The 23,825-nt window shown below is 42.3% G+C and overlaps 1 protein-coding gene across 6 annotated transcripts in view; it reads right to left on the minus strand.

Moving 5' to 3' along the window:
• Window positions 1–23,825, minus strand: part of baiap2b (BAR/IMD domain containing adaptor protein 2b) — a 77,463-nt gene that overhangs the window by 49,202 nt on the left and 4,436 nt on the right. For all 6 annotated transcript variants that reach the window (XM_080872409.1, XM_080872408.1, XM_080872406.1 and 3 more), the window contains one exon: window positions 2,820–2,895. In XM_080872409.1, the coding sequence (XP_080728535.1) occupies window positions 2,820–2,895 (76 nt within the window). The remainder of the gene's footprint in view (window positions 1–2,819; window positions 2,896–23,825) is intronic.

Consider the following 23,825-nt stretch of genomic DNA (forward strand, 5'->3'; position numbering starts at 1 on the left):
GCGGTGACGGTGAATTAAAGCAGGTCAGGGGTCAGCTACACGGGGAGTGAAAGTCATGATGACAGAGGACACATGCCCAGTCAGGATATACATATGGATGAGCGCTGAGTTTATTACAGGGCCGTCATGTTGATGAGTGTGTTTTGAACTGCCAGAGAAGGTTCATGCAGAATCCCACAGAGAGAGCAGGAAAATGACAAGTATTCATATCCCCGCATGGAAAACAATGAAAATCTATTCACATCTAGAAGTCCGCGGAGACACTGAGCTATGCAAGTTATTGTTCTGTAAATTAAGACAGCGTCTGGCTTCTCAGTCTGCACAAGCACTTAACAATTTCATTTCTCCAGTAAGACGATTTTGTGAGGACTCTTTTATGAAAACCAGGAATAAAAAGCCACAAAAGTCTTTACACAGCAGTGCAACCCTCCTCCGTAAGCTATGACAGTGACAGGCCAAGACCCTTTTCCGGCTTCTCTGAAGCCTGGCTTGAGTTAAGCTTAGGTAGGATATGAGTGGATGCGAAAGCAAGGGGATGGAGGTAAGGCTAAGATGGCTGGGTGAACAAGGCTAATTTAATCGATGTGCAGAGAAATCTCAGCTGGGAGGAGAGCAGGTCCAGGTGAAGCCGGATTAGCTCCAGGGAATGCTTTGCTTGTCTGTCAGCTGGAAAGTGACAGAGAGGCACAGAAGCAGGAGAAAAAATAAAGAAGAAGAAGAGAAGAAGAAGAAGAAGGCAGAGGACGAGGAAAAGGAGGACCTGCCTGTAAAGAGGATTAGAACAGTGATATAAAGCCAATACAGAGCAGAGCAGATGAAACATAAACAAGGTTTAAATCAGCTGAGGTTGGTGACACGTGACTCATGTTAATGTCATCAATTTCAAAATCAAGCTTTCCACAACCTCAATCAAGCCTCCTCTCACATTCCTCCACAGAAAGCAGACAAATCTGATTCAGCTCAAAACCCGAATGTCTCGTTTATAAATGGGCTAAATTTGGAAAAAGACAGCTCCTGATTACAGCTTCAAATATTCTCCTGTTTTATGGTAACTGAACCAAACAAGCAGATTAAAGATAAACTAAAGTTACTAGTTTTTAATTAACTGCTTTTGAAGAAAAGGTTGGCCATTACTAAATCACAGAGCCATCAGTAGACACATCTTTGTACTCTTGTAAGCTTAAAGGTTCCACTGAGACCAAGGATTTTTCAGTGATGTCACCAAACAAGACAGAAATCTCAGTCTCAGCTGAACAGCCCAGTTTTGACATCTTCCTTTTATTTGATTTCACATGTGTTCTCCTCTTTCTCCACAAGCACAGCATGTTCCAGCCGCACAGCTCCCACGTTTCTGCTGCAGCCCTGCACCACGCTGCAATTAAGATTTTAATAAAGAGAGAGTTTGGCTGAGCGCTACATCCCAAACCACACTGTGCTCATCGAGCCCAGAAAGCAGGCTCCTTCCTGCATCATTCTGGTCCTCTCAGTCCGCTGAGATGTCAAGCTGCCGCCCCACTTCTAGTACGAGGAGGGGCTGCACTGGCATTTTTCCTATGACAATAGATGCTTGCTGGGTGCCCAGCCCCACTCTAAACTCTGCCTCTGTGCCGCTGCTTGGCATTGATGAAGTGTAATCCCCACTCAGAGAGTCGCAGGGCTATTTTTAGCCTTATCTATCAGACTAGAGTGAGGCCTTCTTTATTGTTCTTGCAGGCTGCCGAGTCTTCCCTGCATTTCCTCTCCGAGCACACAAAGGAGAGCCCGGTTCGAAACCGCACGCAGCATACCAAGCAAGTCTGCACCATCACTGAATATATGATACGACCCCGATAACCTCCTCTTCCTCCTCCTCATCCTCCTCCCTCCACAGAGTGACATCTAAGAGCAGAGCTGGAAGGTTTTCTTATCAATAAATGAGCTCAACATGGTTGGAGGCGTGTGTTATCTAAATACATATACTGTACAAGGCATCAGTACAAGCATTATCGGCCTGACCCAGAGGCATGAAATCACGTTATCCATGCTGACTGCGTAGCTTTAGTTAATCAGAGTTTGTGAAGTTAAAGAATAAGCCACTGGACATTCTCCAGGATTCCAATAACTGCTGAGAATTTTGGAATTTCTGTTTTTGTGAACATTTGTCTCGCAGTCTTTTCCTTCTACCTTCTCCTTTTTTCAAAACATTTTTTTATCCTGTCTTGTCCTGAATACCGGCTCTGCTCGTTCTCATTTCTTGGGCCTCATGGGGTAGGGGTACCGTTATTCTCACGACTCTCCCTGTTCCACTTTGCATTGGCTAATGCTCCACTTAGCTCCCTCTGGATATTTCCTGTGTTTTGTCTTTGACCTTGACTGAGTGTATACCTCAGTTTCCCACACCTCCCTACTCTTTGCCCCCCACGCACACACAATCACACCAATTCAAACCTCAAAAAGCAATGACAAAGGATAAAAAGGTAGAGACAGACGTTAATGAGAATGATGAGAGGAACTGCTGGTGGACAGAAAGGAGGAAGACATCACAGCGGAACAATCACAGGACATCACAGCACAATACCGAACGTGTGAATAAGATCTAGGCACAAACTAGTGTGTGTAGTTTAAAAGCTTCTGATGGGGATTGTAAGCTTGGCATCAACAATGCTCTTAACGTGAATATCTGAGCCATCGTCACCCTAAAGCTAACCAGTCTCCAGGTAAATCAAGACGATACAGAAGCAGCGCCAAGTGTCGGGTGAGCTGGCCCTCTGCCTGGACGACTGGAGGAACGAGAGAACGACGAAGACAGACGGTAAACAAGAAATGGTTGGTGTACTCACTGGTGAGCGCCTTCTCATAGCTTTTTGCCATGGCTATGAAGTTCCGTAAGCACGGGTTAAACTGCTCCATGATGGACTGGAAAAGGAGAGAGAAAAAAGAGAAGGTATGCTTGGTTAGAAGCAGGAAAGATACGATACAAACACCGACATGAGCTACAGTGACAGAGCTCTGCTCTTTACTGGGGCATGAGCACACACACACACACACACACACACACACACACACACACACACACACACACACACACACACACACACACACACACACACACACACACACACACACACACACACAGTCGTAGACAGAGTCAACTGAGCCAACCATGAGGAAAAGGAGAGCAGAGGATTCATTTCAAGACTCCGAGCCTGACGATGAGGATGGTTGGATGAAATAGAGGGAAAGAGTCACTGAGGGAGGGCTTATATTTGTATGTTTGTGTGGTGCTTTGTCCCCTCAGCTCCCCTGCTGTATGAATTAAAAATAAAATCTGGTTTTGGCCGCTGAATCCTTCAGCTCAGCAGCAGACCTGGACCCAGTGCCATTTCCCTCTGTCTCCCTAACACTTGAACTCTGGCACACTGCTCCTGCTAATTGCTTTTGTGGCCAAAAATAACACAAAATTTGCCTTTTCACCGGCGGTCATCGAGTCTCAGAGGTCAGTACCAGAAATTCAGACAAATGAAATCAAGACGATCATCGTTGGACCCAAAAAGCCCCACTCATACATAGCGGAAGTGAACTTAAACAAGCTTATACCATCTACAGCTTGCAGGACATCAATAATACTTTTTCAAATAAAATATTTATTAAAACTACAAAGAAAGTTTGCTAAAATAAAATAAATACAAACAAATGATTCCTTATGGTGTCTTATACACCCAGCAACATTTTTTTCCACTTAAATATTTACTCACTAACTTTCAGTTTAACCTGTTAAAATCTACGGTGTCAACTCTCCTAGGGTTCGGGTTGGGTTTTATTTAGCCACATACCAAATAGGAAAACTTTCACAAGCTAGAAGATGTTAACTCCTAAATGAAGTCTCACACATAAACAATGTTTCCAAGCAAACAAATGAAAACAGTAGTGGCCGTTAACCTAACCCAAACCCTAGAGGGTCAGTGTTGGATATTAAGAGGTTAATGTCCAGTACTTTAGCTGCTCTTTGTGTTCCGCGTTAATCATCCTGATCACATACGGAACGGCGGGTTTACCAAAGCTTCTTTAGCTGGAAGAAGGTGCCTGCTGCTGGAAATGAGATTGATGAGAGCGGTGATAGTGAACCAGAACAGTAAAATTGCTTAACGCTTCGCAGCTCTGAGGCACTGCGGGGCAAGGTGATAACTCTCACATTACAAATCGCTTTTTCCATCATTAATACAAAATACAGAGAACACTAACACCGAAACTAAGCACCCCAATCTTTGCTTATATGTTCTTGTACAGCACAGCACTTCATTTTTTATTCAGTGAAGCATTAAACAGAATAGGCAATTCCGAAAAGTCAGATTCTGTAGATATCTGCTAAACGGAGTGGGGGAGATTAAGTCAAACATCAAGAACAGCAAAGTGGGTGAAGACAGATCACGTGTTTAGATGAATTTGCTGATTATTGCCTGTGAAACATTCAGCAACATAACACGCTGCTCTGGGAGATTGGCAGCAGAGAGAAAACGTCACAGCTGGAGCTGCAATAATAGAGAAGACTGGCAAAATACTGCAACAAGCTGGTAATACGATGAGTAAAAATGAGCAACGCTGTGACTTAAAGCACAGGGAAAAACTGCCAATATCAAGTTCAGACTACTCCCCAACAGATATACACATAAAACAGTGCACGAATCCAAATCTCCTTCCTTCATGACAGATGGCCAAGCATTGGTCAGCAGCGCACAAGCAGTGGAGTGCATCCACAACGAGAACAAACAAACAGAGGCCTGAGGCCTTGTTAGGAAGTGAAGAAAAAGTCAAGAACAAATGCGTAATGAGTTTTACTGTCTGTCTCTGCAGTGACTCAGCCTCCCCCTCAATCCAAGCTGCCCTTTCACTCTCGCTGCATCTCCGGCCAAACCCAGCAATTTAAAAAGCAGAAATCTTCTCTCTGCAACTTTCTTTTCAAACTTGCCAGAGAGGCAGCACGGATGGAAGCAGAGGGAAGGTAAAGGGAGTGAGGGATGAGCAGCATCTAACAAACAGCCTTAATCTAAGCCATCATGACTATGATCCAAATCCTAGAAAGTGCAAAAAGGCGCTTAAATCAGTTATGGCACACTGACTAATGAGGTGAATAGAACATCACTCATGTCTTAACAATCAAAGCCTGTTGGAAGTTAAGTAAACAGTTTCTAAAGTCAGCGTGTTCAATGGAAATGGTGATAGAGAATGTATGTATTGTATGTATGTATGTATGTATTGGAATTTCAGGAGCAGGACCACGCCTCCCAACACGCTCCTTCCGGTTCTCATCTATATAGGTTCCCCCAGCTCTGCAAGCTGTTCATTCTCGTTTACGTGCCCCTCCCTCCCTCCTTGTTCTCAATCCTTTAACTTTTTCATTTCTATTCAGTACACGGGGATCTGCCAGGCCCGGGAGCCGTCGCCAGTCCCCTTCGAGGCCTTCCCCAAACCGCAGCTCAATTCATGTCAAAGCATCACTTTTACCTAGTAAAACGCTGTCAAACCTAAAATGAGGACGTGGGCCCAGCTAGTGAAATACAAAAGGCCCACGCTAATTTTGGTATTTTCAGATAGTAGAAACATTTTTGTAGTTCTCTAGTCGTTCAAGGACGCGTCCCAGACTTTCCATGTGAGCACTGCAGGAACTACAAACTGCAAAAACTTCCTGGAGTATACATAGGTCCCCTTAGACCATTAAAGTGGGCTCTTATTTCCATGTAAGTACCCCAAAACTAGTAAGACACAAGGCCAAAGTTTGCAGGGTTTCTAGTGTGCTTGAAGTATCTGAAAAGGTCCTCTGCAAACATCAATTTGCCAGATACCACAGGGCACCTTGGTCTTGTAGAGTGCAAGGACCAACAGATTCTGAGAACAGCGTATTTAATCAGTGAATTTAGAAGCATATCACTGTTTGATATTGGCTTACGACTTCAGTTGAGGCAGTAAGGATGCTTGTGTTCTTTTCAAAGTGCCTGAAGGAAGAAGCACAAAGGGACAGAGCAGACAGAATAATGAGTATTCTGCAAAGAAAGAGTAGGGTACGTTTAAATTTGATGGATGCCTTTTTTTCCAAGTCAGCCTGCTACACGGGACGCCTGCTCATGCCCACCGGCTGACGCAGAATAGTCACCTTGGTTCACAAACCTCTCCATGATTTCAAAGAAATGGAAGCGGGAAGTAGGACAGGACGACACAGGGGTGCAAGGAAAATAGGCTGACTGCCCGGTGAGTGAGATGAGCTTCAAGGTGCACAAATGAGATGAGGTTGGTTTAGTTTGGCACCAAGGAAGAGTTAGAGGAGTGGGACATGCAGGGAAATGGACTGAAACTAAATGCATAAAAGTATTTTCGGCTTTGCAAGGTTCTGGGTCCAAAACTGGTTTTGCATGTGATCAGAAGCACCCTGCTGTGGATACTGACATTGCTGCATTGCTACAATATGATGTCATAAATGCTTTGTGTGTGTGCACACACACATAAAGAAAAAAGGCCATTGGTGGTGTTTCTTTGTGGCTTTCCTGGCAAAAACAAACCTAATTATATCCAGATCCCCTCTCTCCCATCTCTGGGTGCATTTTCTGTTATGCAAGGCGTCAGCTGCTGAACAAACCCAGTACGGAGGAACACTCCTAGCAGCAGTAATCATCACCATGGCTGTACCACCAGTTGGCAGGAAGAAAGGAACGATCAACAAAAGAATATAAATAGATGATGGAAAGCGGCCTGGATCTCATGTCTAAATAAACAGAGCGAGGAACGGGGAACGACTGTGTGAAGAAGTGTGTGTCTGTGTATGCGTTTGCGTGAGTGTCACTGTGTGAGCTGCGTTATGTAATCACTGTCAGACAGGTCCAGCTTCATGTGTTGCATTCCTGATTCTTGATGTGATGCTTCCTATTAAAATACCTTAACTATTTCATATGCGCTACTTACTGACACATTCAGCTGCACACTAGAAACAGTCATTGTGACCACTGTGTTCACTGTAAGCACGGAGAAATTATAAAACAGAAACATTGCAAAGGAAAAGCTCTTTGCTTTGATGGGTCAAATTATTTTATATATTTTCTCTCCTCAGTTTCTCTCTCGTCTGAAGCGAGCAGTTTAAGAGCTAAAAAACTGTCCGAAACCAAGCAGTTTTTATATATGTGGCACTAAACTCTAACTCAGGTCTGATTCTCAGCAGTGTGATATCAGTCAAGTCTGAATTCATGCAAGATTTCTGTCACCCACCTGACCTAAGTGCCTTTCTGCCAGAGTGAGCGCCTGAGTGATTTCGACAGATGTAGTGTAGTTACAAGTGGCCCTTCACATGCTGAAATTCAGCATCCTGATCCAACCACCTCGGCTTCAACTGCACACCCACCAAAAACCTCTATACACAACAGAATACACTCAAATAGATATGCCAGAAATCCTGACTTTAAGTAATCTGATTACACCTAAATGTTTTATGTAATGTTGTTACTTAACCACAGTGTAGAAAATTAACTCCATGGAATCTGGTCACATTAAATTTACTTGATTTAATGGTTTAATTATATGAAGTAAGTAAGTAAAATTTTATTTTGCCTTTCTAGATAAAAAGATCTCAAAGTGCTTCACAAAAAAAACAAAAACAGACAGAAGGTAACAAAATGCAATTCGAAAAAGATGTTTTTAGTTGTTTTTTTAAAAGAGAATAGAATAGAATAGAATAGAATTCAACTTTATTGTCATTGCACATGCACAGGTACAGGGCAACGAAATGCAGTTTGCATCCATCCAGAAGTGCTTTAGTGATATAGATATATTACAATAAATATAGATATGTAAATATATTACAGAAATGGGTCTATTATGGTATGTTATAATGTACATGGTATGAAGTATGTTGTGAATATTCTATAACTATAAGTATGTACAGGCTGTAGTGAGTACAAGCTATGTACAGGCTATGAACAGGATATAAATATGAAAAACTATACAGAATATGAAATAAATAACTTTACAGAATCTGAGATATACAGCTATACAGAACTATGCAAGTTGTAAACAGTTGTAGGATTAAAGATTATCGTATGTACAGAATGATTATTACAGAGCTATACAGTAGTGCAGAGACTACTGAGTCCACAGATCTTAAGCTCAGTGGGAGAGAGTTCCAATAACTAAACCGTCAGTTTTATATATTTTAGTTGCATTTTACTCCAAGAATCTTTTTTTGTGCGTATTGCATTGGGTGCATTTTTCATTTTAATGAAAGTTGCTGACTGCAGTCTTGAAGTCAAACATCTGTGCAGAGGAACAGCAGCATACTTCACTGAATACCAATTCACCACCAATTTTAAGTTCTTGACATTTTCCAAGTTCAGTTGGGTCCATGCTGGAGTTCTACAACTTTGCCCTTCACACACACAAACAAACCAGGTAACAACTGTGAATAATGTAAAGACTCTCAGCCGGCACCAAACAGTCAATCATTATCAATGCAATAAACATGCCATAATTCACGGGTTCTCCCCTGGTCACGACATGCTCATGCGGTTTAGGGGATAATCTAATAGGATCATTAATTTGCCCGGTCCTTGCTTAATCCACACTCAATCAGTCGAGATTGTTCCTTCAGCAACAGGGGCTGAGGCTGATTAGCATTCCACTGAATGAAAGACCATATTTAACTGACTGCATGGGAAATGAGAAGGATTACAGAGCAAACGTTGCTTTGTCTCACTTTGCCCGTTTGCTCCAGTCACGTGTTCTAATTGACTCACTAATCACTCTTACCAATTAAGCATCAAACCTCCACAACAATACAGGGATTGTCTTATCACGTTGCAGCTTTGGGGGAACACGAGTGAATGTTATCTGGAGGGAAATTATAAGCATATCTTCAAGAAAAAGTTGAAAAATTGTCATCAAGACACAAGTGATGACAAAGATACTCTGATTTCTGCTCTTTTTAGATCACGAGTTTTTAATCAATCATTAATGGACTTTGAGTGTCACTGAGGCCGCAGTTTTTTTAATGTGACAAGCGCAGACTAAATGCCAAAGAGGAGATAATCTACCGTGAAGCACATCGCTGATCCCAGAGTGAAGATAGAAACGATAAGCAAATAATTAGCTGACTAAAGAGCAAAATGGAATTAACCTTTGGGAGGGCAAAGTCTGGCCAAGAGATAGTAACTGTAGCAACATGAGGCATATTTAAGAAAGAAACAAATGTTCATATAATTATTTAGTAAAAAAGAGAGAAAATTAAACTTTGCCGAGTGCACAGCAACCATCTACGAGAAATAAGATGCATTAATAGATCAAATGAATTATCAATCCAATAGACAGACAGAGTACTGGAAGCATGTGAGCATCCTCATGCAGTCTCACACAGACTACGCACATGACTTTAGAGCAGTACGATCCATCTCCCTGACATGTTATCGGTCTGTTCGGTGAAATATTTATCTTCCTCCACATCTCACCAGCACTTGGCCAGACAGATGTTCATCCTGGAAGCATCCGAGCGTGGCAGAATGACTGTTTGTGTGCGTGCGCAAAAGCACAACTCTGGAACAACCTTCTGTTTGCAGCACTTTAATGGTCCTGTGTGTGTGTGTGTGTGTGTGTGTGTGTGTGTGTGTGTGTGTGTGTGTGTGTGTGTGTGTGTGTGTGTGTGTGTGTGTGTGTGTGTGTGTGTGTGTGTGTTCACAGAGCACTGTGCTGGCAGGAAGGACTGGCTGTTTGCAATTTCTGCAAGGGAAATGAGGATTTGGGCCTGTGAGTGTTTTTGTTAAGGTTTTTTTTTCCGTGTGTGTGTGTGTGTGTGTGTGTGTGTGTATGTGTGTGTGTGTGTGTGTGTGTATTGTTTGCAGTTTGTGAACACCTGACAATTAATCCATTTATCTCATCCTCTGAGGTTTGACAGAGAGCCGCACCAGGCATTCATAACTAAACAAAGTGTGGGTCTATCTGCTAACTAAGGATCGCATTTTCTGTCCTGACAGCTTTATGATTAAGCTCCGGTTGTGGTTAGGACAGTAAAAATAATTGGCAACCACCGGAAAAACATGTTGGCTTAAAGAAACCAAGATCAAATGTTGGTATGAGTTGGGATGAAAACTGCAAAACAGCCAATGTGGTTATTGGAGACTCGGTTTAGTTTTTCTCCACCACAAAAATGAGCTCACGAGAGGCCAAGCATATTTACCTGACATTACCTCAAGAGCTGAAGAGCAAACGTAATTTAAAATAAAAGGAAAACAGTACAGAATCAGGAGTCTTCCACTTTGAGCTTGCTGAAATGATCAGCTGTTTCAGGTGATAAACGATGAGTCTGAAACCAAAGTCAGCTGATTTCACTGCATTTTTGGCTCCAGCTTCCCTGCCAACCTGAACTGGAGGAGCAGCTAAGAAGAGTTCTCAAATCCTGCATTATCATTTTATTTTGTTTTTGTGTAGTTGGAAACAAAACGTGTGTAGTAAACACCACCTTGGCCACAGGTACACTGAGATTTTTGGCGTACCTTGTTTTCAATTTAACATCTTGTTTGAAAGGTGTGATTTGCAGCTTCATCCTGTTAAAGACACTGGCCCTGTTAATTAAAAGGAAAGAAAATATAACAAATGTTGAACTGATAATGAAAAGAGCTGCCTTTGTAAGCTGGAAAGGTTCTTCAAAGTTCTCCTTCGCAGTTTTAAACAAGAATCTATCCAAAAATCCCACAACCTAAATCCACTGATATTTTACTTACTGCTGCCATGGCCATAACAGATTGCTAGTATGATGAGAAGGAGATTGAATAGGTAGCAGCTAGCCCTCAAAGCCAAGGTTAATAGATCCATCAGAGCAACATCGCAGGGCACAGACACCACGTCCCATGACAGATGAGTGATTTGGAAAAGAGGCAGAGGTTATACAAGCTATTAATAACAGAACTGGTGTTACACTGCAGCGTTCGTGACAAGTTAAAGTGTACTCAAACACACTGAAGAATTATATACACAAACACTTAGAGCCCACACATGCATAAACCTTTGTGAGTCCTTATCCCAAGTTAATTTTGGTGGTAACAACCCAAAGCTCTGTCCGTGGTAAATGCTTTAAAATCAATTTAATTTGTTAAGATTTTGTTTCTTTTGATCACTCAAGGAAGGAAGGCAACAAAGCAGGAAAGAAACAAGAGAAGAACAGAACAAGGTCAAAATAAATAAAGGAGAAAAGAATCTACGAAGAGAAGCAGAGAAACAGAAACCTAAAAAAGAACATCTAGGTAGTGAACCTACTTCAAAAGACCTACTATCTGATACATGCCTCCCACCCAGGTATGGATGGGGGAAACACTTGAGAGAACAAAGGAAAGAAAACAAGCAGCGTTAAGAACATTGTGACCTAGCTGCCTTCATCAGCGATGGTGTAGAGAAGCCAGTCTATATGTGTGTGTGTGAGCATATATGTGTGTGTTAGCATGTGTCATTTGGTGGCAGGAGACGAGAACGTGGGGTGAGTCAGAGCCTACATAAACAGCAGCAGGTTCATATCATGTCGTGGCGTAAATTACTGTAAAGCCAAGACAGCCATGTGGCACCATTAGAACCTGCTGCGGCGCTGGCTGCCAAACAGATTAACCAGCGAGAGGAGATCTGGCAACCCCAACGAGGACGGAGAGGCAGGGACGCACCAGGTGGAGACCGAAACAGACAGTCTACAAAAAAAATGCAAAAATAAATGAGTGAAAGCCACCAGCCTCAAGTTATTTACTGTTAGTATTTAATGAAAATAGATGTTCTTTCTTCTGGTTGGCTGATCAGGAACTCCCAAAACTTCATCGTTCTTTAAAAAAAATAAAAATGTTTGCAAGATGGGCCAGCAGACTGGACTGGCACCTCCTTCCTTTGAAGAAGAAAGAAAAAGAGGTCCATATCTGATGTGCAGCTTGTGAGTGGGGGGGGGGACTTTCCTCGATGTATTTGTAATATTTTAAAACACCATTATGTTTTTTTTATTGCTTATTTTAATGACCTTGACTTTTTCCACCCATTCTACCTTACAAAGAAAATAGCACTAACATCATATTTTGACCACAACTAAAGCAGAGATGGAACAGTACGCAGGTTGGTTTAATAAAAATATATAAATATTTACTATAAATACAGGACATTTACCATAAAAATATTATCTTAAAGAAAACTTTTGTTTCTCTGTCACGTGACAAAAGTTTCAACTGTGTTTCTGAATGAGAAAGCTCCTGGATAACAACCACAAAAACACCAAACTGTCAACAGTTGATAAGGAAAGTTTCCACTTTGTTCTCCCGTCTGGGTGGGATACAAAATGTAACCAGATTAAACACACACAGGAAAGGTCATCTGCTCTATGTGGTTGCCACGGAAATGGGGAGGGCTCATGCGGCGCTGGTGTGTATTTGACTACAGTCACATGTCAAGGTGACCTCCTGTCATCAAGTTTTACTGTGCGTGTGTGCGCATGAGCGTGACTTATCTTCATATACTGCTGTTTGTCGTGGCATCAGCTGGTGTAGAAACATTCCCAGACATGGTACAGACGGGGGTTTGTTGTCACCACATGACATTTTTAGCATAGGTACCATGGTCATTGTGTTTGTTCACATATTAGGTCTCCGTTTGTGTGCTGGTAATGACTCAGACATTTCTTTGGTAGAAGCTGCTTTCTACCAATCTGGCTGTTCTGTTTTTTGTGTGCTTTCTCACAAAGTCCCACCGATAACGACAGAGAGGTCTTTATTCTCACGGAGGAAACGTTCCAATCAGCAGGAATCGGATTAAAATGGATGCTGGCATCACCTCAGGTGCTTTAGTGTCTCTTGTGAACATTTGAACAAATCGCCAAGCGCTCTTTAATGAGGAGACAACAATTTCAAGGCCACTTGCTCCTAATGTGAAAGTTCAAACTGAAGTAGTAAAAATGATGAGAACTTGGGTCCAATTCAGCTGCATGTTTCACCTGGACGCTTATTACCTGTACCAAGGATGTTCAGCTTGTCTGTTTCCCTGTTTGTCTGAAGGATTACTCAGACAGGTATAAATGGATTTGCATGATAATATTACCAGAAGCCGGGCTTTGCCCAACACAGCAGGGACTGTTTTAGTGTCAAAATCAGATCTGCATTTGTCTAGGAATTTTTACTATGAAGACACGAGAATTGATCGGACAATTCACATTACATCTTCACAAACACATCAATTTAAATAAGAAAAACAGCCCTCATCTCTTTCTGGATCCAGTGACTCAGTTCATGCATGGTGTGGAGGGAATGCTCAGCCTTGGCGGAGGTTATTGAATGCTGCTCGTACAGATGCCTGCAGGCAGCCCTTGAGCAGATTGTGGAGACAGAGAAACCAACAAATATCACCCCCAAAGGGTAAAACTAACAAAGAACAGTACGGTTAGAGAATACACCTTACTGCATTCACTGTATTTTGTCATTTTCAAGGGTTGGATGGAGAAGTGCGGCCATGGTTTCAGTCTTGTTTGTTTGTTTGTCCGTGTGTAAGCCCACAAGACATTCAGAAGGAAAAATTAGTAATACATTTTAATTAAATCTGGTGGAGTGTTGGAACACAGGCCAAAACACAAGTGATGAGTTTTTAGTTTCAGATCCAGGAACCACTGAAGTATTTTTTTCAAATTATGAATTAGATCATATTCTTATATTTCTGTTTTTCCCGCCTCCAGATACAAAGATGGATTCTGGTATGTTATTAATCGTTTAGTTAGCAGTAATTAGCAGGTGTCTGTTCAGCTGTATATGTACGTTGCATCCAAGTTTTCTGACCTTAGCGGATAAGTTAGCTCTCCAACCTCTCATCCAGCGGTTCTCCCAGCAGTCTGGCCGGCCGAGCACAAAGGAAATTTTACCACCTTCTTAAACAAAATCTAGGAATCTGTTAAATTTCCTTTCCACTGATATGTAGAAAAAGGCTACCTGTGATTTTGAGCTCTCTCGTGAGTATAGCTTACATTAGTGTTATGGCTTCACACTGAGAAGCCTTCTCACTGAAGACCGTGCTGCTGATCATCCATCACATATCAACAAACACATATACAGAGGGGTTTTTAGAGCTCCCAGTCACCAAAGCTTTAAAGCATGTGACGCACCGCACAAAAGAAGCAGTGCATAACATTGCTGCTAATGTGAAGAAAGCAATTAGCAGTCCCGTACTGCATTATATACAGTATGTGGGAGTGATGAGCTGAGATATATGCACCGTTATGTACCGTTAGTGCTTTGCTGCTGTCCCTTATTATTTGTTTCCAGAAAATGGATGTTATTTGCCTCTGCTCAGCCAGTGTGACAATCACGGCGCTAAAGACGCCCTGCTTCAACGCCCTCAGGAGACGGGAATACAGCGCCGATATGCCGTGTGTGTGCACGCATGTGCACGTGCATGTGAATGTGTGTGAAGTCAGCCAATTTCCCTTTCAGATGAGCTCTTATCTGTGTGCAGGCAAGCAGCAGGAGAGTCAGCGCCCCCTATTCCACAGATGCAGCTTTGGAAGGAGTGAGGGAGGGGTGAACTTCCGGCAGCCATATATGGAAGTGCTGGAATCTCCCCCCTTCCGTGACAGGGCAACCCATTTTTTTATTCACCTCACGTTCAGCTCATACCACAGGAAAGCTGACGGGGTGGTAGGAGAGGCGAGAACGAGGACGTGAGGGAGGAAGGGGGGGTAATGGAAAGAGAGGGAGTCTCCACGGCTGCCGTGTTGAAGGAAGAAGATCATCATCGTCATCGCCTCACAGTGACGCATCTGATTCAGCCGGTGCACCAGTTGTTCTCAGATTTACACGTGAACGAATGCATGTTCACGCGATCACATATGTTCCCACAAAGTATTCATGAACACCGTAAACGAGGTCAGGTTTTAAATCTGAAAATGACGGGAGAAGATTCATCTTGGCACCGCTTTCTCCGCAAGGGTACAACATATGAAAGCGTATCAGCACATGTGTGATGCCAAGATGTGCCGTTTATCTCAAAGGAGGCTCTGTGTGTGTATGTTAGTAACGAAAGGATCAGATAATGACACATTTCTGCTTTTTAAACCCCTCTAAGCACATCTTCATCCCCTCTATTCTTCTCTCAACCTCAAATTTCACTTTAAAAGCCACTCCAGAGCAACATCTCCAATTGAACAAGCACACATACATACATACAGCAATCTTCCATAAACACCTGCTTTTTCTTCACCCCTCAGGCCTTTCCCCTTTAATTACAGTCTAATTAGTGTAAGAAAAGAAAAGAGCAGAACAGGGGATCCACACCCTTGTCTCTTCACACTCTTTCTATTGAGATCCAATCCCTGCAACTTTCCTTTCATCCTCTGCCAAGCCCCTGCTCCCTGGCAGCCTCCATCTCTCCTTATCTATCTCCCTCCAGCTCAAGTTAGATAACTTACCGATGTGCTAAAGGCTGCTGACATGCTGCAAACACACAGCAGACGCCGGCAGTTATGTTGTATGACAGCTATGGAAGCTGTGTCGTAACAGAGCAGTTGGTGAAATCTAAATAATACAGAGTGCAACTCCATGCACTGTGCACCTGCACTGAGCTGATGCCTTCTGGATGTTGATTTAGGGTCCAGTTTGTGTAGTCTATGTAAAGAAATGTAAAACAGCACAAAGGATGCTCACAGCTCACTGATATTTCTAAGAATTTTAAGTCCACACATTTAAGAGGTAAAATGGCTGAAACACAAAAAGCATCTCGTTTTTCTGGGTACATTTTGTTCTTTGTGGGTGTTCTTCTTACTCCCACAGATGACTAGCCAAACATGCACAATATTAACAAAGTAAAATGCTTAGCTACAGCTGCTAGCCATCTTAAACATCATCTGCCCTGTGAGGAAAAGAGGAAGGTCTTCTTTCGACACTCAGTACTGAGCCGGGGTTAAACAGGCAGAGCTGAAAATTGAAGAAAAAACTGAGTTTGCAGCTGTAAAATTATTACCGTTATTAACAAACACTCACTACCTTCTTGAGCTCAACCGGTCACTTTATTAGGTACACGTTGCTGGATATCCGTTTACCTCCAGAAGACCTTTAACTCTCCATAGCACAGATTAAACAAGGTGCTGGAAACATCCTCACAGATTTTTAACCTTACTGATGTGACTGCATCACACAGCTGCTGCAGATTTATGAGCTGCACACGTGATGCCAATCTTCCATTCTACCACATCCCAAAGGTGCTCTATTGGATTGAGATCTGCTGACTGTGGAGGTCATTTGAACTCACCGTCATGTTCAAGAAAGCAGTTTGAGATGATCTGAGCTTTGATGTGTTATCCTGCTGGAAGCAGCCAACAGAAGCCCCACCCCTGGATCTTCTATTGTCCAATTTTGGTGAGCCCCTGTGAACTGTAGCCTCAGTTTCCTGTTCTTAACTGACAGAAGTGACACCTACTGTGTTCTTCTGCTGCTGTAGCCCGCTGGCCTCCAACAACAATGTTCTACACATTCAGAGATGATCATCTGCATATTTTGGTTGTCATGAGTGCTTATTTGAGTTACTGTTGCCTTTTTATCAGCTCAAAGCAGTCTGTTCATTATCCAAAACTACTGCTCACTTTTTGAGAGTGTTTTCTGTAAATTACAGCAGTTTCTGAAAATACTCCAAATGTATTCAAATTCACTTAAATTCAGTTTCTTTCTCATGCTCAGTTTAAACTTCACCAAGTTTCCTTGACCATGTCTACATGTGTGAATGCATTGAGTTGCTGGCATGTGATTGGCTGATTAGATATTTGTGTTAACAAGCAGTAGAACACGTGTGTTCTTGTGTGAAATCATCTTGTATGGGATTTCTCGCAAAAACGAAGAAAGTAGATGTACATAAATAACAATAAACAGCAACAGATGCATTAAGCATCATAAGTGAAGCATTAGGGTACATTACTGTTGGTTTCATGCTCGAAGTGTTTTTTAAACCACTAAAGCTAAGAAATACTGTCCTGAAGTACTGTAAGCTGCAGTTGCACCAAACTGCTGATGCAAATTTAATAAAAGCAATGACTATTTGACAGAAACTGAAATTGTACCATCATATTAATACCTGCGAGATCTGTGTAAATAGAGAAACTGTGGAAATTTAGGATCAGCAAATTCTTGGCATCTGGCACTCTTGTGAGCTGCATGCTAACTGTAAGCATGCTTTTTAAGCAATCCTCTTTAGCTCTGCATTTTTATTTTTTTGGCTTTTTGCACACTATTTTTCAAAAAGTTTTGCAGCCCTACAACTAGGTTGTTTGTCCAGTGCTCATATGCACATAAGCATCAGACACTTTAGCTGCTCCACTTTCATGAAGATGTACTATACATTAAATCAGTCAATGCACAACAAATAAAAGCGCCACAGAGTGTTAGCCGTGACTCTGAAAACATAAATTAAATTAACTTTTATATCAAACATGTGCATAACTGCATCCCCTTCTACCTGCACCGCTCCCATCTTACATAACACCATCACACACCCCACAACGCTGTCAGAGACCGTCACTGTGACGCTCACAAACACGACTGCTGCCCAACGATCAGTGACAAGACACACAAAGCTAGAACAAACCCTGAAGCTTGAGGAGGCACAGTTTTCTGCAGGGACTGAAGCACAAAGCCTGCGATATAACGCTGAACAGAGACAAAAGAGCTGAAAGCACTGTGACTAATCAGAGAAGAAAATCACTGGTTTGAAACAATTACACTGGAGTAATCTGGCCTAAGCAAAGCATCTGGATTCAATAGGTTTTTATGCACATGAGCAAAGAGGCCGGAGGCTTGTTTTCACCTCAGACAACCTTTCAAATGTGAACAAAAGGAAAAATGACCAGACTGGTTTAATCTACCCGATCAGTACAGAGGTGGGACTCGACCCAGAAATATCCTTTTGTGGTGTGAAAGAAGGAGGAGGTGGAAATCCTGCTGAGAGGTCTCTGCCAAAAACCCTTCACTTCCTCAGTCAATCCACTGCTAACCTTTAAGGTTCAATTTCCTGGCAGATGTCCTGCTTCTCACCTGTGGTGCTTATGAGCTGAGGTGAGAACTCTAATAAGAAAGCAATGAACTAATAAAACAAAAAGAGGTTGTGGTACAAAGAACAGAAGTTCTAAAAATAACCAGAAACGATTAATGTTGATAGCAGTTCTCTGCTTATTCGTCCACTTGGCTAAACTGAAAAGTCTGTGTTCATAGAGAAAAAAACCTGAACAGATTGTACGTGTGACAGTGGGGATAAAGTGTTCGGTAGTATTACTCACAACACTCCCAAAACACGCACACGCGACAAAAAATCCTCCCTGGAGAACAAATACTTTGGGCTTAGTAGGAGGACTGCCTTATGTCTTTCGGAAGTTGGACCTGATAGTACGACAGTATTTTACGGAGGATTTATGACTCCAATCGGTTGATAACATTCTCTGGTGACAGTCAGGCAATACAAAAACTAACATAGCATCTTAAGGAGAGATTGATGCTGCAATTGAGACACTTTGAAAGCTTCTGTCAATAACAGGAGAATCAGAGGTGGGATGGTTTCTTTCATCACCTGTATATCTCACAGGGAAGCAAACAAGCGCCTGTCTACATTTCAATCCTGTCTTTTGACAACTGCCTCAAATAATAATTTCTCCTCAGAAAATCATTCACTGCAGTTCTGCTTTAAGCAACAAAACAAGGCATGAAGTTATCACATATTTTTATCAATGAATCTATGATTTTTCTTTTGTTAACTGAAAAACAGAATCTTTTGATTCCTGGTATGGCTCAACCAACAGTCCAAATCCAAACACTTACAGAAGCAGGACTCTGTATATGTTCCAGCTTGTTCACTATAAAAAGCAGTGAACAACATATAGATATTAATAATTACTTTGTACAGCGTTTCGTTGAGATCGGTCCATCGGTGCCAAATGACCATAACAGTCGCTTTTATATTGTCCAAACCTCAAACAACCCCCCCATGAGCGAGTCCTCGTTCTATTCTAGCGTCTTTACCTTACAATATAAAGCACCTTGAGGCAACTGTTGTTGTGATTTGCCAGTTGATTGGGGGTTGATGGGAGGCAGATAGGACAAAAGGCAAACTACATGAGAGAGAGCCAGAGTTTAATAATTGCTAATGATTAAATGCAGAGTGAAGCATAAACACAGAGGGGAAAGAGAAACACCAAGTGCATCATGGGAATCCCCCAGCAGCAGGGTCACCTGATCCAGCCTATATGCTTTATCAAAAAGGAAAGTTTTAAGCCTAATCTTAAAAGTAGAGATAGTGTCTGCCTCTGAAATCCGAATTGGGAGCTGATCTCACAGAAGAAGGGCCTGAAAGCTGAAGGCTCTGCCTCCCATTCTACTTTGAAATAATCTAGGAACCACAAATAAGGCCGCAATCTGAGAGCAAAGTGCTCTAACGCATTGATAAGGTATTATGTGGTCTTTCAAACACACAACTTGTGCTGTGTGGCCAGTAGAAAAACTTTAAAATGGCTCAATGCATATACAAATACCACAAACACACCACAAAAAAACATCAACTGACCTACTGATCTCCCTTTAGTCCACTCTCACCATCAAACACCTGAAACAATCGAGGCAGCCTCGCCCTGACACTCGAGCTTCATTCAACAACCTGAGCCTGCAGTACTCCTGGGATTACAATGCTTGGCTGAATACACTCCTGATCAAACATACAGATGGCATTTGTTCAGCAACCACAACAACCCGAGGAAACACAGTGTACACACACTGTCAGTGGGTAGCAAACGCGTCTCCGTGTAGTATCTACACACAGTCCTCTGGGACTTTTTTCTTGACATTTCAATCCACACAGACCGATAACTTCACTTCATAGTTTGGCTCTGTGATGATGTGCAATCTCACATCAGAAAAAAACAAAACGCACAGTGCCAGCCACTCTCGCAGTACAGTACGGGAGCTGACAAACAAGTGAAACACACACATATAGTCATGAGGCACTACTGCCCACACACACTCACTCGCATCCACTGATGTGAGTCATCCAAAAATTAGATTCAGCATCTTGCATTTCAGCAGCAGAGCAGAGAGGTTAAGACTTTGGTCTTCTGCTGTTGAGTCCAACTTATTTTGCTCCGGCAGCTAACAGTCAGGCAAACAAAGAAAACAACAGGAGGCAGAGAAAACAAAACCAGCGTTCATCCACCAAAGGGTCATTGTGTGCTAGAAACACAAAGGATTAAAAACAACCATCGTATTTACCACATAATACTCTTGGAGGTGTGTTAACAGCTTCACAATGACATCTGTAATTTAATTACAGTTTTCAACCCTATAAAAGAACAACATCAAATTACTAGCAGACAGTCCTCAAAGTTGTATTTTCAAAGTTCAGCCGCTGCTAAAGAGCATCTTGGACTGCAGCAGCTTATCACACTTGTTGTTCTGCGAGCTGCAGAGCAAAACCATTACTGTCACTCCTCAAGTCAACTAGATGGAGATGATGAATGCTTTATTGTTATTCCAAAAGAGCATACACAGGTTATTTTCTTATTACTTTCTTAAAGCACTCACCTGCCATGGATGTCTTCTGGGGGAAGAGGGATTCTCTTCATAACTGCTTGTTACCAAGTATGATGCACAATGGAGGAACATAAACTTTCTAAATAAACACTCACGTTTTAGTCTTTGGCCACCATTGAGCAGAATAATGGGTGACCTTTCTCCACTCATAATTAAATCCACCTCCATGTGGCAATTAAAGGCAGCCGCTCACCAACACTGACACATTAAAACAAAAAGAAGTATTTTTTGCCCCAAAGTACAAATAACACCTTTCTCGGACTGTTTTCTGTTCTATAAATTGTATCCACTTCATATCAATAACTAATAAAGCTTTTTCAAACACACTTAGATAAAACATGCAAATACTCAGTCTGAGGAAAAGGTGGAATAACCTGGACATAACCAGAACATGATAAGATTCAATCAGCCTCTCAGCTAATCGTCTATGAATGTGCATCACTGAATTGGTGTAGCCGAACTAATGTTTTCAATCATTAAAGGCAAGTCAAAGTCTAATTTAAACTGGGGACTTTACACAGAGGCATGCCCTCTGTGGGTACATGCTGTTAGACACTTTACCGCAATATCATGTTCTGTAAGAGATGATCACCATCCTAACACCACAGGAGTGCATTCCTGTCATCCTGTCTGCATCTTCTTTCCTCGGTGGAGAAACAGACGTGAGCGTTGAAGCGAGCACCTTCAGGCCTTTTCATCTTCCACGCTTATAATGAATTAATAAAGACCTGTTAGTTTCTTTAGCAGTCCCACACAAAGCTCATTGGACCAGCAATAGGCCTGCCATTACACTACCAACTGCCACACCAGTGAGCATCAGCCTCCTACAATCAGGGGTCAGACTGGCAGCAGCGCTCTGCTTCAGCCTGCTGATGACAGGAAGAAAACCCAGAGCTGCATTTCTGCAGGTTGGCATTTTCATACCCGACCCCTGAGCAGGGCGTTCTTTGGACAAGACAAAACCGCATCCTAACACAGATTTTCACAGAAGCTGAAACTGATGGTCACATTTTTTCTTTTTCATCTTTTTAATCCAACATAAGTTTACTTGTGATAAACATTTGGCAGTTTATCTGACATTTCTTATGACCAAAGGGTCAGCGGCACATTCGGTTTGCCTGACTTATCCAACAAAAACTTCTTTTAAAAACGGAGTCAATCAACGGAGCTGTCCAGTCACATCAGGTCAGTTCTGTTTTTACTACGACACACCTCAGCAGGAGCGAGAGTGTGGGGAAAGGGAACAGCAAAGAGTCAGCAGTTTGGAGGCGTTTCATTTCCTTGTCTGCTCCACTCCGTGTGTGAGGAGGTGCAATCACAGAGGAAGGAGAGACTAAAATGGCTGCAATTAACATCACCATGCTGTACATGTCTTTCCAATGGTGTAGTGGGGGGTATCAAACATAAGGCCTGCTCCAATCTGGCCTACTGGACCACTTCGCAGATAAAGAAGACCACCCCCATCACCATTAAGCAAAGATTTAAGCCCAAAGAAATGTGCTGACAGATTTACTACAGCGGCATTTCTTTATTATGTAGGAAAACTGAGATGTTCTGTTGCAAGTGCACTTCTTTTTCATATTATTAAGATATTCTGGGGATTAACTGTGCAGATAAACCTCTTTACACTGACAGAAAGGGCAGTTTTACTGCTTCACCCCAGTAAAAACTAAATAAAGGGGGCTGCATGTGGCCTTGATGCAAAATGAAACATCCCTGGTTTAGCGGTTAACACATTCGCCACAGACACAAATTCCCTTTGGGGTTGCATCAGGAAGAGTATTTGACATTAAACTCTTCTGTTGTAAACATGCGGCGTAATCTCTTGTGGCTTTCTAGGCAGTAAAGACTCTCACACTGAGCTAAAAACAAACTAGTGCAAAACACTTTTTAAAATCTTTACTAAGTTGTCTTTCATTATTTTGCTTTTAAATATGAATGAATATATTTAACAATATGCATTGATTTGGTGTGTTTGAAGTCACAAAGCTAGGCTCTGGAGGGACAGCTTGTTAATGTAACCCCGGGATCAGATTAGTAGAAGGTATCAGTATCACATCAGAAATGCAATTTAAAGTATTGTATTTATAGTATTTATAGTAAGATAATTTGTCATCAACTGACTAATAAACCTATCACAAGACTGCCCACTTCTCCATCACGCAACCACCATTTTTTTTACCTATCCTCCTTCATCATCTTCCACCTCCTCCTCCTCCTCCTCTCTGCAGTTTTCTATCCAGCTCAGGCTATAGAACCCACCCACAGGTCGCAACATAAGGCAGCTAGCCTCCTGCTTGTGCCCCTCTGATCCCTTGTTAGAGTCTTTTGAGGGTTTGTGTATCTGTGTGTTGGCTGAAGTCAGCCCCAGTCTGAAAAAATTCCTATAATTTCCTTGGCAGCCTAAATGGTAATGTCATGTTACACCATCCCGCCTCTGTCACACAAGGAACCATGAACTCTCGCTGAACCAAACCCCTCTTCAAGTACACCTTTGGCTCAGTAAGCACACATGCCCTTCTCCTCCTGCATCCACCAAGTCGTGTCCTGCACGAAGAAGCTTTTAGGCACTCCGACTCTTCTCTCTGAGCATTTTTGTGGAGGCGTATGGAACGGTGACAAGTCTCCTCACATAAAAGGAAAGCCCTTGTCGTACTTCCATTGCTGAAATCTACCTCGCCTGGAAAGCTGCCCTGAGTGCAGTGAAAGTCAAGAGTAACACTTCTCCACCTCCACCACAGACACTGCTGAAAAGGGGCTTTGTTGTGGAAATAAAAATGGAGGACATAATCATTTGCCACGTTTTGCCTCTCATCTTTCAACAAGTGCAGGGTGGTCTGCTCAGCGCATGCTGAGATATTTAAGAAACCTCTGACACCGAGAAGCAGTTTGTTTTCTTTTCTGCAGAGCAAAACCTTGAGCATGACTTTTCCAACCAGCATTTCAGATCCCAAATTGAATGCCAATTTGGGGCATCCAGAGTGCAAAATTACAGTTGACTTTTACAAATACCACCATGCTGATAATGACTCTGTCCTTTCTCTCTGAAGTGATCCAACTATCAACAGCACAGACACCTTAAGAAAAAAAGCCCAAATGTGAAGACTGCTGGGACCAACGGGGACCCCTTTTAGGATGCGCAGACTCCATAAATTAATGATCAGTCTCACTGAGGCAGATAATGTCAAGTTCACCTGCTCACAGCAGGATTTACCACTGAGGCTGACAGCTTCTGCTCTGCATAGTGTTGAAATAAATCAC

The sequence above is a fragment of the Rhamphochromis sp. 'chilingali' genome, assembly GCF_963969265.1.
Source record: "Rhamphochromis sp. 'chilingali' genome assembly, chromosome: 22".
In the NCBI taxonomy this organism is placed as follows: domain Eukaryota; kingdom Metazoa; phylum Chordata; class Actinopteri; order Cichliformes; family Cichlidae; genus Rhamphochromis; species Rhamphochromis sp. 'chilingali'.